We start from the raw sequence: 14,885 nt of genomic DNA, 5'->3' as shown, positions 1-14,885 counted from the left end.
GCAACTAGCAGTTCATGCAGACACCTAATTTTCAAGTAAAATACATGTATTTAGATTTTAAAAAAATCTTGAATAGCTCTTCTGGAATGGTTTGTTTCTAAACACTAGTGATTTTCAAAGCACCTTTGAGCATTAATCTGTTTTTGAATTGTAAGCTAAAAATAATAAAATCATTATAAAACCAGTTTTCCCCATGTTATTCACTAGAAAAGTGGGTAGCAAAGAAATTTCAGTAGATTTAGCCCAGATGCTCAACCCTTGGAGGGCTAATAACATTCTTGAAACTAAAAACGTTTAAAAACTAATTAAATATTAAAGCTATTATAAATCAATGTTAAAAATGCGTTCAGCCCCCCCCTTCTTTTGGTAAACATAGTTGATCTATAGCTACTAATAATTAAATGTTTGAATTCCAACTTCCACAAACCAAAATAAACTAGAAGCAAAAAGAAAAAACAAATAAGTTTTAAATTTTTTATTAATTATTAGAGGCACTTTTTTTTACAATATATATTTAATCAAGTATTCTTTACAGGATATTTAAGGCTTATTAACCGGAGTCTGCAAGAAAATGAATTTTTATTTTCTGTTGTAATTAGACATGCAAGATTTTTCTTGGGGGAATTAAATTCACATTGAATAAATATGTGAAGAAATAGTTATTAATGTTGAAAAATTTGTAAGACTTTTACATTATTGAATTTATGTAATATCGTAAGAGCTATACAAGGACATTTTTTCAAATGAAACATTTTTCATATTATATTTTTTAATTTAAACATTAATAGCAATTATGCCATTGAGTAAAACCTTTTTTTAGTTGTTTTTTAGTAGTTAGCAAATAATATTTAGTAACATAGAATAATATAACATTTAATAATATATAATAACAGTTTATTTTTAAAATAATAGTATTTAAATTATAAATTATTTTAGACTGAGAAAGACTGTTTTAAAATATAATTTTGCTATTCCTTTTTCAAAAACTTCTACAAATTTCCTTTACTTGTAGTCATTAATTTTTAGATATAAATATAATTAGTGAGATATGCACAATTTTCAGTTCCGAAAATGGTGCAAAAATTAAAGAATTTCTTTAAAACTGAGGAGAACTAGTAGATACAGAGAACATTTCAAACAGAAATATTTTTCAAATGGTATCTAAAGTAAAATTTTTTTAAAAGAATGAGTCATTTATTTAAAAATAAAGGAAAAAAACATGTTTCAAAATAAAGGAAAAAACAAGACATATTTAAGTAATAAAAAAAGCAGTTACTATCTCTTAGCTCTGTGGCTAAAATATGACGAGCTGCTATAAGCAATTCTTTGCGCAAGTGGGCCACTTCTTGAGGACATAGACACAACAATCCTATCATTCCTTTAGCAAGCTGTGAGGAATGTTCATTCACAACATTCTACAAAAAAAAATCCAATTAAAATCACAGCTGGGTTAAATTATTATCATAATTTGAATGATAATTATATTTGCAATTAATATTACTCAGATAAACATAAATATAGTGCATGCTGCCTATTAAAATCACATCCATTTTCAGAACATTTGATTTTAAAAGGCAGCAGATTTTAAAAACCAAAATGCAGTAAATTAAATTGATTAAAATCTAAATTGATTGCTACACTTATGCTTTATATTTACAAAATCTACATTTGACATTAACAAGAGCTACATTTTTAACTTACAAAAGGTTTTGAAATATAATATTTGATTAGAAAAATTTCAAATTAAAGATTCACCATAGTTTGAAAGCTTATAAGAGTTTTGAAAACATTAAATAACCTTTTCCTTTCTGTAAAGTTCATTTTAAGAAATAAAGAGTTTTTCTGAAATCCATTGAAGTTAGATTTAGCTTATTGAATGATTGAGAATCCTTGACACTGAATGACAGGCATTTTACAGTTTTCCTTAGTACATAAACAACTTTCATTCCTTTACACTCCCTTTTTCTCATTTTTTTTAAACTCTTGCCCTTCAATTTCAACACGAAATGTTATCAACACCAGTAACTTTGCGCATAGAGAGCAGACAAAAATTAATTATTTATATGTAATCAAAACTTGAGAATATGGAAAATTTTAATCATTCAGACAAGAAATATCAATGTTTTTCATTGTTTTAAACATAAGCTCTACAAAAATTTGTGTTTACAAAATGGTAATAATAATTTTATTAAAAGGTTTTCACATGATATAAAATTATTGATATTGATATAAAATTATTATTACACAATTGATATAAAATTATTTTGTTCTAGCATACTTAATTGTGAAAAGCAGCTAATTTAATGAGCTAATTTAATAATTTAAGAGCAGTGATTTTATAATTGGGGGTCCCTCTATTAATGATACAGTTAAATCACAGTGGTAAAAAATAAAATATAATGTTCAGAAATTTTTTTAATATTCACAACATAATAAAGTGAATTTAATAGTCAGAAACAATGAAGGTAATCAGAATATTTCTAAAAATCATTTCTATTTCACATTATCTCTATTTAATGTCTAAAGAGCAAATAGTTCAGCATCAATTTAATTTGTTACAACAGGGCTATTTAATTTGTTACGCCAAAAATTTGATTCCTAATGCATTGTGCATAATTTTTTTTCTATGTTTTATTATAGAATCTAAAAAATTCTACCTGGCAATTAATATGTTAAATGCAAAATTTATTGAAAAAATGAGCCAGGAAAATTAATTTATCAACTAACATTAGTAAGTACTCAATGTATAAATAGCTCATTAATTTGCTTGAAAGTAAATTGTTGACAGCAAATTATACATTCTGAAATCATTAACGTAAAGCATTCTCACAACAGCCTGTTGTAGGTCAGGATGATCATAAAAGTCAAGACTCTAAAATCCCTAACCAATGGCATGATTTTGTCAATAGGGTCAGTGCTAAGCACAGGTTGCTTAAACTTCCTAAAAAAGCTCATACTTAGTGCCGCAATTAAGAATCAATCCTCAGCCCAGCACATTGATAGCTTGGTGCCTTTAACCTCTGAGTCGATCCTGAAATCATTTTTGTGAGTATTAAAGTGTCTTATCATGTTGAGGTCGACATCAGTCATCTGTGACTGACACTGATCCTTTTGTTTTGGCTATGTCAGTCACCGGTAAGTAGCAATGTTAAATAATATAAAACCAAAACATTAATATTATTTTAAGTAATTACAGATAATTTATTCAAAATTTGCTGAATTTTTATTTATTACACATCTCATTTTTTTTTTAAATTTAAAATTTGTTAATAGTGCGCTCAACAATGTTATACAACATTATAGTACTAAGCAGCAAAGGGATTTCCTTAAAAATATGGGATAAAAAATATTTATTAAAGAAATTAATAATTATTCTTAATATATTAGTCATTAACTACTCACTTGATATATCCTAACAATGTAAGCCAGGAAGGACAATGTTTTTATCTGTGCAGCCATGAAGTCAACATAAACTTCTTTGTTGAAAGATGGATTGCTCCTAAAATAAAACAAAACAAACAAAATAATTAAAAAAATTTCTGTCAACATTCAACTTTTTTCCCCCCAAGAACAAATTAAATCCATAAAATTTAATGTATAACTTTGTCCTACAGAGTCATTGAACATAAAAACTCGTTCACAGAATACAATTGAATACATAAATAACAATACTGAAGAGTTTTACAGCATCTCTCACTTGATCATTTGGCATAAAATATAAAATAAGTAAAAAAGAAAGATATTGAGGTACATCGTTATTGATATGTATGCATGCAGGTATATTCTGCATGCAAATAGTTCATTTAAAAAATTTCTCTCTATATTTTCTGCAATATTTTGGCTGTAAGCATTATTAAAATAAAATTAAAATGTCAAGTGAGTGAAGGATAAAAACAACAATCAAAATCAATAAAATAGATTTTACAGTGAAAATCATGCAAGTTCACCACTTGTAATGTACCAATTCGATGGCCTAGTTTGACAAGTGGTCAGTACATTAAGAGGTGATGCTTCTGTGATGTTTAATTATAGTCTTGGTATACCTAGTGCGCTGATCAATCTAACAGGCTACAAGGTACTTTAAAATATGTTTCACTTAAGAAAGTTTTATTTTTAAGAAGTGTAACGTAACAAAGTAATAAAATATGTGATATCATAAATATTCCATAGACTAACTATTTCTTGAGTTAAATATAGGATATTGTTTAAGAAACTTTTAAGGCAAGCTTTTTCAAAGGGAAAAAAAAAAGGCATTCCAGCTTCAATCAAGAATAAGAATAATAACAGAGGCCAATAAAATAAATCTGATTTCATTTGGATACAACATTTGTTTTGATTAAAAAAGATTAACAAGCTTTTATTTTTAAAAAAGATTAAAAAATATCAAATTTTTTGTGATATTGACAAATATTTCTCAGACATCATATTCTCTATTTCGTAATTAAATAATGATCTTGTAGCAAGATATTCAAAAAAAAATTATATTCTAAATTTAGATGATTTGATCCAAACAGAATAAGAATTAGAAAATTATATATTCACATTGAGATGTATTTTATCAAAGAGAATACTTTATTGTTATCTTATATAGGACATGTTGTGAATTAATTTAAACTTTATTGGACGTATGAGTTTCCTACAAAATTACAAAATTATTTTTCATGACTTCTGAAATTAATCAAACTTATATATTTTAGTGATATTTCACACATCTAAATTTAAATTAGTTTTTATTTAGATACAGGAAAATTTTAATAAAATAAATACTTTATAGCAAATATCAGAATCAATGCCAGATAAATCAAAAGCTATGTAAATATTAGCAATGATCATTATCAACTGAAAACTGTATCCAATTTCTGGAATTTTAAGCATGTGCAACATTTTTAATATTTCCAGAGATTTCTTAGTTATCTTATATAGATAAATTATCATCTAAGAGTAATTTGGCAAACAAAGAGACAATTATTAAAACATTTATCACTTCATAGACTATTTCAACATTGAAACATAGTCCCTAATATTAAACTTTCTATTATCAAAAAATATGTAAGTAATATTAAAATTAAGTTACCTCTGTTGAGCTGAAGGTTGTAACGTAATAGTTGTCATTATCAGTGGTATAAATTCTTCGACATCTTTATGAACACTCATTTTATATAGCTGATACATCAAGACAACAATTATAGGTAGCTCTGCCAGTGCCTTTAAGGACATAGTAGCTTTTGGGATTAAATTGACCTGTAAAAGAAATCAAATACATAAACAATATGCTAGAAAGTATAGAAGAAAGTGGAGAACCATGTTATTTAATTTAGCTAAAAGAACTACCAGTTTAACTTTATTGATACAATAAATTGTTATGCCTTCATTATGTATTATAAGCAACAAAGTATGACATTTATAATAGAATGGGTGAGTCCAGGGACAGAGAGCTTTTAGAGCTTGCTCCAAGTCCCTTTAATTTCTGAAAAGTAAACAATCATTTGACAGTTGACTTTTTGAATGATCCAGTTCATATTTTTCACCTGACATCATTATTCTTCATTTAATAATTCTTTTAACAATATTTTAAATAATTCTACCAAGAAAAATAAACAAAAAAAGGTCAAAATTTTAAAAAAAAGTAAAATACAATTTATGATTTTTGGAAACCTAAGGAACATTCTCACTGAGTCTGGCTTGATCCTTCTATTTAAAATGCATCAATCAAATTTTCAATTTCTAAGTTTCATATGAATTTTTATTTTTTTGAAAAGGATAAAATAAAAAACTGTATGTAGATCGTTGAAAATACTCACATTAAAAATTAAAGTTTATTTTCAAAATATTTTAATTCAATACAAAAATGTTTGTTAATAATAAAAATGTAATAACCCCAATCTTTGTCTCAAGATTAAAACAAATAAATAAAAATTCTGTTTTTGAATTGTATTGCTAGAATACCTAAGAGCAAGTTCCAAAATCTCCAAGGCAGAGAACTAACCCAGTGTAAAAGGACACAGGTAATGCTGTAAGTTAAATAAATATACCACTAATACAGTGTCTTTTCAATAACTTAACAAGGTTATTTTTCAATTTTTGTAAGTCATTCAAATTGAAACATAATAAAAACTTAGTTTGAAAGTTAAATTTCCAAATTCTAAATTTAACTTCTTTTTTTTCCTTTCTAGCTTGAATACATATACACATTGAAAGTATGCACACATGATTATTTTTTTTTAAGAGATGTTAAAGTAAATACCACTAAAAATTTACCTGCAGTTCGAATTAATTAAGCAAGAAAAAAGATTCTAGGCATGTTTTAGAATTAAATTAGAAAAAAAAATGTTCCTCACATAAAATTTTTTAAATGAAGTTACTTAATAACCTTTTTAATTTTACTTGAATATCATTGATTTTTGAAATTTAATAGCATTAAGAATAATAATGAAAACAATTATAAAATGCAATTGAAGTCTTCAAAATTAAAATATGAATGAGCTTTAAGAAAGTTTAGAAAGAAAAACAGACCTTTTTATGGGCTCCTAAAACCATATTACCAAGGCTACGCCAGTTAGTTTAAATTTTATAATGGTTTAGCCAATTAACTATTTTTATTGCTTACCCAGGGAAATGAAAGAGAAAAAATACAATAATCTAATCTACATGCATTTAAAAAAGCTTTTAAACACAAGACTTGAAATGCTCATATTATATGATCTAATAATTATTTTAATAACTAAAAAAACTGATTCACAGACCCTAAAATTATTTTTACTCACCATCTGAGTAGTTGAATCCGGGCCTCTTTTTTCACTTTTCTCAATTTGAATCGGTGTTATGGTAAATGTTTCTTTCAATAAAGGTTCCAACGTAGCTGCCGATAAATCTTTTACTTTTGGAGTAGGCCGTGGTTCAAATATAAGATGCAAGTAATTAGGCAGTTCTTTGTAAATATTCTTCACATAAAGCAGAAACATCTGTATCTAAAAATAATTGGAAAATCACAAAAGCTTAGTTATTTTTTACAATTTAGAATATATTTTCTTCTTTGAATCGGTATGTAGCATGATAATGTAACAACCGATTTCATGATGCTGTTAAGAATCATGCTAATAACAATCATACTATTGACTTTTCAAATATTTTGCCTTTTTTAAGATAACCATAATTAAAATGATGTTATATGATGTGATAATTATATGATATGGTAAATACATCATATAATTATTATAATTTCATACGTAATAAGCACAATAAAGGTGGAGCTTATTTACATATCACAAAAATGTATTCAGATTGAACAATGCAGAGTATTAAATATTTACACACGATATTTTTTCTTCTTCAATAGAGAGTTTGTCAAAAATCAATTCTGATTAAATAAATTACACACAATACAAAAGAAAGAGTCCACAGTCAATCATTTTTAATTAAAATTTTAAAAGAAAAAAAAACACATAAATTTTTCGTAGAATTTCAACAAGAAATTAAAAAGAATATAGTTTTTTTAAAAAAAATACAGCAGAAAGTTTCATTGATTTAAAATATTTACAAGTGATTAAATTTATGATGATATCTACTTTATTTTAATACATAGTAGATTTAAATTTGTTGAACCCTATTTTTAAGTGACACAACCATAGCATAATTAATATTTTACAAGTTTTCTTTTGCTTTGAAGTCACATGTTGATTATACTATTTGTCATGATTTTTTTTTATTTGTTGTAAGTTGAAGAGGTGTTAGTAATAGCTACATTTTTTTAATACATCATTATTTTCACATCACTGCATGCAACCTTTAGATTTCCCACTCACTTAAGTTTTATTTTAATATACTTGATGTTTTGGTATATTGTGGTTTAACCGGCCGTGCAGGCCAAGAGTACCAAAACAAACAATATAAAATGAGTGAATAAAAGAAGTATTTAAACCATGGAAGTAAAAAAATAGGTTTTAATTACATTAAATAGATCTACTTAGAGCAAATTATCAATGAATAGAGAGAATTTCTATATTTCTCCATAATTCTTTTTTTATTTATTTATATATTTTTCTCTATTTTATAAATCATGAAAATTTTAAAAGTTTCGTTCACACTGGACTTTAAAATAATCAAAAAAGTGTAAATAATTCAAACTATTAATAAAATCTTCCTGCTGTGTTGTGGCGGAATCATTGATATTTCACATCCCCTAATATTTTGAGTTAGTCACACTAAAATTAAAAACAGCCCACAATATGTATATATTTTTTTTCATTATGACTTCCATTTAAATTTAGTGCAAAAATAGCATTTTATAATATTTAAAAAATTAATTTATGATTAAGACTCGTTATAATTCAAAAAATATATATTTAACGATCATAGCAATTTGGATTGGAAAAACAATGCTCATCAGTATTCCTCAGAATTTTTTCATTAAATAAAAGCAAAAAATATAGAATTCTTTTAAGCAATGTCTATTAAAAACCTTGAGAAATTAAAACAGGAAAATAGAGATAAAATGAGTTAACTCCTTGTGGCCATTGACATTTATATCGCAAATTATAAGCTTATAAACTTTATTTATAAATTGATTCATCGCAGAACTATTATCTTCCTCTCTTTTCTCTATTCTTTCCTTCTTTTATTCCCTCACTTTATCAAGAATTATTTATAGAAGCATTTGTCATTGTAATGAAAGCCTATAATAATAAGTTTTCAAACTTTTAAGTGCAAACTAACTAATTAATCAAACAAGTGAAAAATCTAAAAAAGAAATCTCTTATAAGATACATTAATAAAAAAATAGTAGCCAGAGTAATGTAAAATGATAAATAACTAGTCGTATTATGCTAATAAATGACATCTGTTCAAGTCAATATTCTTTTCCCCATGCAAATTAAGTTAATAAACCTAAAGAAACACACTCCACTCAATGTAATGCAAAAATTTACAAAAGTTGATTAATAAAATAGTTTTCAATGAATCTGTACACGTGTGAAATATATTAATACAAAAGCAGATTCATTGAAAATGATAAGTTATATAAATAACACACTCTTACTTCCACACTGCATGGTGGCCTGAAGGTCTTATGAAATTCTATGATTATTCTTAAAACTACTAATATGTTTTCCTCATTTTCCACCTAAAATATAAATATTTGAATAAAAATAAAACATCATAAAAATCAGTATAGCAGAAGTCATAAAATTCTAACATTAAACATATAGCAAACAAATATCTGCATAATTTCTCTTTAAGTTTTTATAAAAGCAACAAAATTCTAAGTTTATAAATAGCAACATTTTATTAGCTAATCTGTTCAGATGTAAACATCACTCTAATGTAGCAAGGTAATTTCTGAAAAAATAAAAAAATTGTTACTTACTTCCAATAATTTGAACATTAAAGACAAGATTGGTTTGCTATGAGGTAGCAAATGATTATTCGTAGGTAGCCTGTGAATTATTTCTAAAATTGTCTTACGAAGTTGCTGAAAAAAATAATACAATTCAGTGGAAATATTTTTTAAGGAAATCATAATAAAAAAAACAAATTCAAATATATAAATAAATGATAATTTTAATTTTTTTTCTTCCAAAACCATGGCAAGAATCACATTAGTTACTAGAGTTGAGCAACAAAACATTCATTCTTAACCATTGTGATAACAATATTTGACTTATATTGAGTAAATTTGAATGGCTATATGATAAATTTAAACAATGTTAAATGTCAAAAACACAATTATCAATTACAGTTCCTGAACATCAAAAAATTGCACTTTTTATTGAAAATGATAAATATAGAATGCGATAATATCAGGAGCATTATTGACAATGATAATTATAGATTATAATATTATGCTGAATTTTATATTTCGTTTGGTTAACAAAAACTTGGCCAAGTCAATAGTTAAATTTGAAAAATATTGTAATACACTTTGAAATATGTATATTTCATGACAATTTATCATACTATTAAAATTCTAATTAGGTCCGATTAGTTACATTTCAAAAAAAATATCAATAAAATATTAGACAACAGACAGATTTTCATGCTTAAAATATTATATAACAAGAAGTAGAGTTCTCAAATTTAATTTTGAAATTATACCATGAAAATATGGATTATCCTACTTCTTAGTAAATTTAAAAACATTTAATAAATCTCTAAAACTTGAATAGACAAAAAACTGCAATATATTTAAATTAAAAAAAAAGCTTACATACATTATTATTAAATAAAATACAAGCATTGCCCAAGCTAAAGACATTAAGCAGGCTTTGTAGGGAGCCAAAGAAAAAAAATCAGGACAGCAATTAATAAATAATAAATAAATAATAAAAAAACAGGACAAAATCAGAACAGATTTGGAACAGTGGAGCATTTTTTGGAAGAGTTAATTAAAAAATACAATTTACTCTACTTAATAGTAACAAAACAAAATTTCACAGCAAAAAAATTACTTGTTCGTAGCAAAAAGTTTAAACAGTTTCAAGAATAATTTTATCCATTCAGAACAACACATAATAGTTCCAAATTAAAACATAGAAAAATATGATGGGACTGTTGCATTAAAAAAATGAACAGTATCAATTCATTAATATTTTACTCATACCAATATATAACTCAAATGTGTAATTGAGTTGAAGATTTCGTTAATCTAATTAGAGTAGGATTTCAATTATCTCAAAACTAAAATGCAATGAATATGTTGCTTAACATTTATGTACAACATTAATTTTAGTGAGCAATCCCGCAATTCATCATTTAAAAGTTTTATGACTGCTTGTTGACTGAAATCATATGAAAGAAAACAATCAATATTGTGAAGCTGGGAAATCTTACAAGATTTTTTACTGCATTTGGTGAAAATAATAAGTAAGCATATCACCCTTGAAATCAACATCGTAAAAATTTGATATAGCAAAATTGCTTCATCAATCAAAATTGCAATACAATCTTCCTTTCCATTGAATGACTTAATTCCTAAAGAGGTTGAAAGAATGAATCCTTTGGGTAAAGCTCTAAATATCTAAACCATGTAAAATCATCAATAGACTATCAAATATTGCTATTGGAACTATCAAATATTGCAATTTTGTCAAGCTTTTAAAAAAATAAAAAAAGAAGAAAAAAAAAAAGATATTGGATGAAAATTTTCAATTTATAAAATCTACTTTTTCAAAAATCTGCATTTTTATTCCTGGAAAATCGAATATTCTAAACACACAAAATTCAGGACGAATACGGATAAAATACTCAGGAACATCAAGAAATAAAATAATAGGAATAATCAAATAAAATAATCAGGAACATCAAGATTATCAGGACAATTACTAATCCTGATTTAATCTAATTTTTAAGACATTAAAATGAGGTTGATTTCATACTCACACACCGTAACCTACAGACATTTGTAACGATGGGATTATTTGTTTAAATACGGTTCAAATTTTGTTATCTTAAACCCATATTAATGACTATTAACTGTGTTCAATAAGCTCATTAGTTATGTAAACTAATAATGACAACACATGGGGCAAAAAATACAAAAGAGTAACAAAAAAAATTTAGATTGGCTAAGTTCATAAAAAATAACACAGGATATATATATATATATATATATTTGAAATGTGTACATCAAATTATGCAAAATGATCCATTGGCATGACATGAAAATACATACATGTGTGGTTTTTTCTGCAATGAATTGTGGTTCTCCATCTCCTAAAATTCTGATGAAAATTTTTATAGCATGATCCAAAAATGAAGGATATTGTGGATTACTAACAATAGTCTGAAAAAATAAAAAAATACTTTAATTACAAAATTATAACACAAATATTTTATTTAAATATTATTCGTTTTATTATTGTTAGTTAAACATCTATTCAAATTCTTTTATTTTTATTTGTTATTTAAAAAAAAAAATATTCTTATAAACATAGCATGCTTGATTTCAATGGTGTGCCTCTAGTCTTTAAGTTTCAAATTCAAAATGTGATGTATCAAAATAAATATAAAAAAATTTCATTAGAGTAATAAAACTAATAACATGTTTATCATTAATAGTCAATAATACTAATATAGGAGAGAGGATAAATAGTGATTTTATGTCTCAGCCTGCTTAAACAGTTTTTAAAAAGCTTTTGAGCAAAACATATCACTTAAATGCTCTTTAATTCTTAGAATTTAAATTCTTATTTGTCATTCAGGGGAACTTGCATGCGTTGGGAAATCGCAGAATGTTGATTATTTTAAATAGTCTACATCTTAAAACTGTCTGAAATTAATTCAGAATTAAAAAAACTGACCTGAATTCTAAAAAAATTTAACTTAAAATTAGCCCAAAACGAAACTACTTTATTTTTTCAATAACTTTTGAAGTAAATTCATTTTTCTTCATTTATACTGGTTCATTTTTACTAATATTTATCTATATATAAAAGTCTGAACTATTTTGAAAGTTTTCATTTCATGAGTTGATCCCAATTAGAGGGAATGGAATGAATGGTATTTGACCTGGAATTTTTAAGTTTTTAGGTAAATAAAATTTTTTTAAAAATTCTTTTTTATTATTAACTTCTAAAATATTTTTTTGAATTTTTTTTTTTTTGGAAGGAATGTAAATAATGCTAAACCCCTATCATTTTTCATTTTAAGTTTGATAATTTTTTCTTCTAGATAAAATTTATTAATTATTTTTAACTTTAAAAGAAACCTGTACACCACAGTTCTCTAAGAATAAAATCCTTTCATTTTAAAGAATGAAAATAATAAAAAAAAGAAAGAAAGTGATCTGAACAGCATTTCATAAACATTTTAATTCAGTAAAATGAATTATTCATTCAGAGAAGCTTATCAATCAGAAAAACAATCTTATAGAATTAAATTATAATTAAGTAACTAACTGTAAAATGGTCTTCGCAACAGTATAATACAGTAGTTGCGATTTGATTTTTTATCGCGTTTGATATCTTTGCACCAAATTTGTCTTTTTTCTGCTTTTGGTACACTAAAAAATAATTTATTTAGCGTATTTAACATAAAACTATTGCAACATGGTATAATGCAACACATGCTTTCACCGTTTCGCAACATGATGGGAGTCATGGTAGTACTATACTATGACATCATCAGATGGGAAACCTAGCAGCGATTCAGGGGGCATGGCTAATCGAGCAATTTTAACTATTAATTACAAAATAACTAGTTATTGCACTGGTCTGAAATCGGTGTCTATCTTTATAAAGTGGCATGATGTTTCATTTTAAAACAGAAAAAAAAGCATGCAGGTTAGTCATTAAATTCAATGATCTTCATGCAATTGGTGCTAAAGCATGAATTTCTAAATAAATAAGTTTATTAGTACATGGGAAACTAAACTGCCAATTGCATTTAATATAAAAGAAAAAATAATTGGTAAAAAAGTTAAAAATTAAACCAAAAAATATGAGGCAAATTTAAATATCTAGAAATGGGGAGGGGTTTAAAAGGTTCCTGTAATTCAGTAGTCAAAATTAAATTGAATGCTGAGCATAACGGCACAATGACTTTAAAATAGTGGTATATATAATCTGAGAAATTATGAAAAATGAGCTGTCATCTCTGAAACTGAAAAAAAAATATTTCGAATTTCCCATAAAATGACATTATAAATACAGCATTTTGCAATATTAAATTAAAACCTTACTTCAAGCTCTCCACTTAATTCCTGCAAAGCTTTCAATTTACTTTCATCCTCTAAAAAGAAAAGAAAAAGTAAAGTTTTGCAATTTAAAAATCAATAGGAAAAGTGAATTAATGAAAGATAAATAAATAAAAAATAAAATAAGCTATAACTACAGGTTACTACAATAAATGCATAAAATATATTTGATTAAGGTTTTGCTTTAAAAAGAAATGTGGCTATGATTAAATTAAAAATGAGATGTAAAAATATATAAGTATGATTTTTGATCAGAAGCAAATAAATACAATGATTTATTTATAGATGTATAGTTATCTTTAAAATGAGACCAAAAAAAATTTTGAAGAATGATTTTGTATTTGATGTAGATAAGTAAGATTTATTTATAAGTATATTACTTTGGTTATTTTATTTTTTTATGAATATCAATGTATGAGAATTGTAAACATTACCAAAATAAAAAAAACCAGAGCCATAAGTATATAGTTATTCATTAAGTACTACAATTATAACTATATCTATTACTAAATACGTTATCTCAAATACTATATTGCTATGAGAAATTTTTAAGTGAAAATAAATTCTGATTTTTTAATTCACAATGACTAATTATTAAACTTACTTGCAACAGGATCTTGGAGCATTGATACATATGAGCGGTAAGTATTCATAACGGCAACAGGATCATTAATGGGTGCTGATACACTCATTACTGGTATCCTTGCCATACTTAAGGACTCCAGAAAAAGCTATTCAATGATAAAACTCACCTCCAATTTTAACAATTCTAAAAATAAAAAAAATTACATATTTTTAAGAATTTAAATAAATTGTAAGGACTGCAATTATTCACAGGCAAAATTAGTAAACATGTAATAGAAATTTATAAAAAACAGTGATTCTGTTTTATAAGAACAAGAAATGTTATATCAGAGTTTTCACTAAACACCACTTAAAGCTTCATTCTCTAGCTGAGTTATATGGTATAAAATAAATACAGTTGATGCTCAATATAATGACTCCTCTGGTCCAAACAAAAGCGAATGAGATAACATGAGGTTGCTATTTCGCGATTATATGTAGTGCAGATATTCACTTAGATTTTATACTAGATACCTTTTTAAAAAAGTAGAGTTTTAAGCATTTTGAGATTTATAATCCAAAATCAAGACAATACATAACTACAAACTCATATTGCTTTAGGAACAGTGGATTT

The 14,885-nt window shown here is 25.4% G+C and overlaps 1 protein-coding gene across 6 annotated transcripts in view; it reads right to left on the bottom strand.

Annotated features, from left to right (window-relative positions):
* LOC107452298 (Transcription-associated protein Nipped-A) overlaps positions 1–14,885 on the bottom strand; it is a 102,775-nt gene that overhangs the window by 85,021 nt on the left and 2,869 nt on the right. For 4 of the 6 annotated variants that reach the window (XM_043043107.2, XM_043043109.2, XM_043043108.2 and 1 more), the window contains exons 2-10: positions 14,292–14,456; positions 13,673–13,722; positions 11,666–11,776; positions 9,362–9,466; positions 9,035–9,118; positions 6,765–6,968; positions 5,075–5,241; positions 3,403–3,499; positions 1,277–1,415 (exon numbers count right to left, since the gene is read on the bottom strand). In XM_043043107.2, coding sequence (XP_042899041.1) covers positions 1,277–1,415; positions 3,403–3,499; positions 5,075–5,241; positions 6,765–6,968; positions 9,035–9,118; positions 9,362–9,466; positions 11,666–11,776; positions 13,673–13,722; positions 14,292–14,397 — 1,063 coding nt within the window. In that variant the 5' untranslated portion in view covers positions 14,398–14,456. The remainder of the gene's footprint in view (positions 1–1,276; positions 1,416–3,402; positions 3,500–5,074; positions 5,242–6,764; positions 6,969–9,034; positions 9,119–9,361; positions 9,467–11,665; positions 11,777–13,672; positions 13,723–14,291; positions 14,457–14,885) is intronic. The other 2 variants (XM_071178594.1, XM_071178595.1) reach the window with 2 other exon arrangements.

This window comes from Parasteatoda tepidariorum, chromosome 3 (genome assembly GCF_043381705.1).
Source record: "Parasteatoda tepidariorum isolate YZ-2023 chromosome 3, CAS_Ptep_4.0, whole genome shotgun sequence".
NCBI lineage: Eukaryota > Metazoa > Arthropoda > Arachnida > Araneae > Theridiidae > Parasteatoda > Parasteatoda tepidariorum.
Note: the sequence above shows the minus strand (reverse complement) of the source record. Positions and strands in the feature narration are given on the sequence as shown.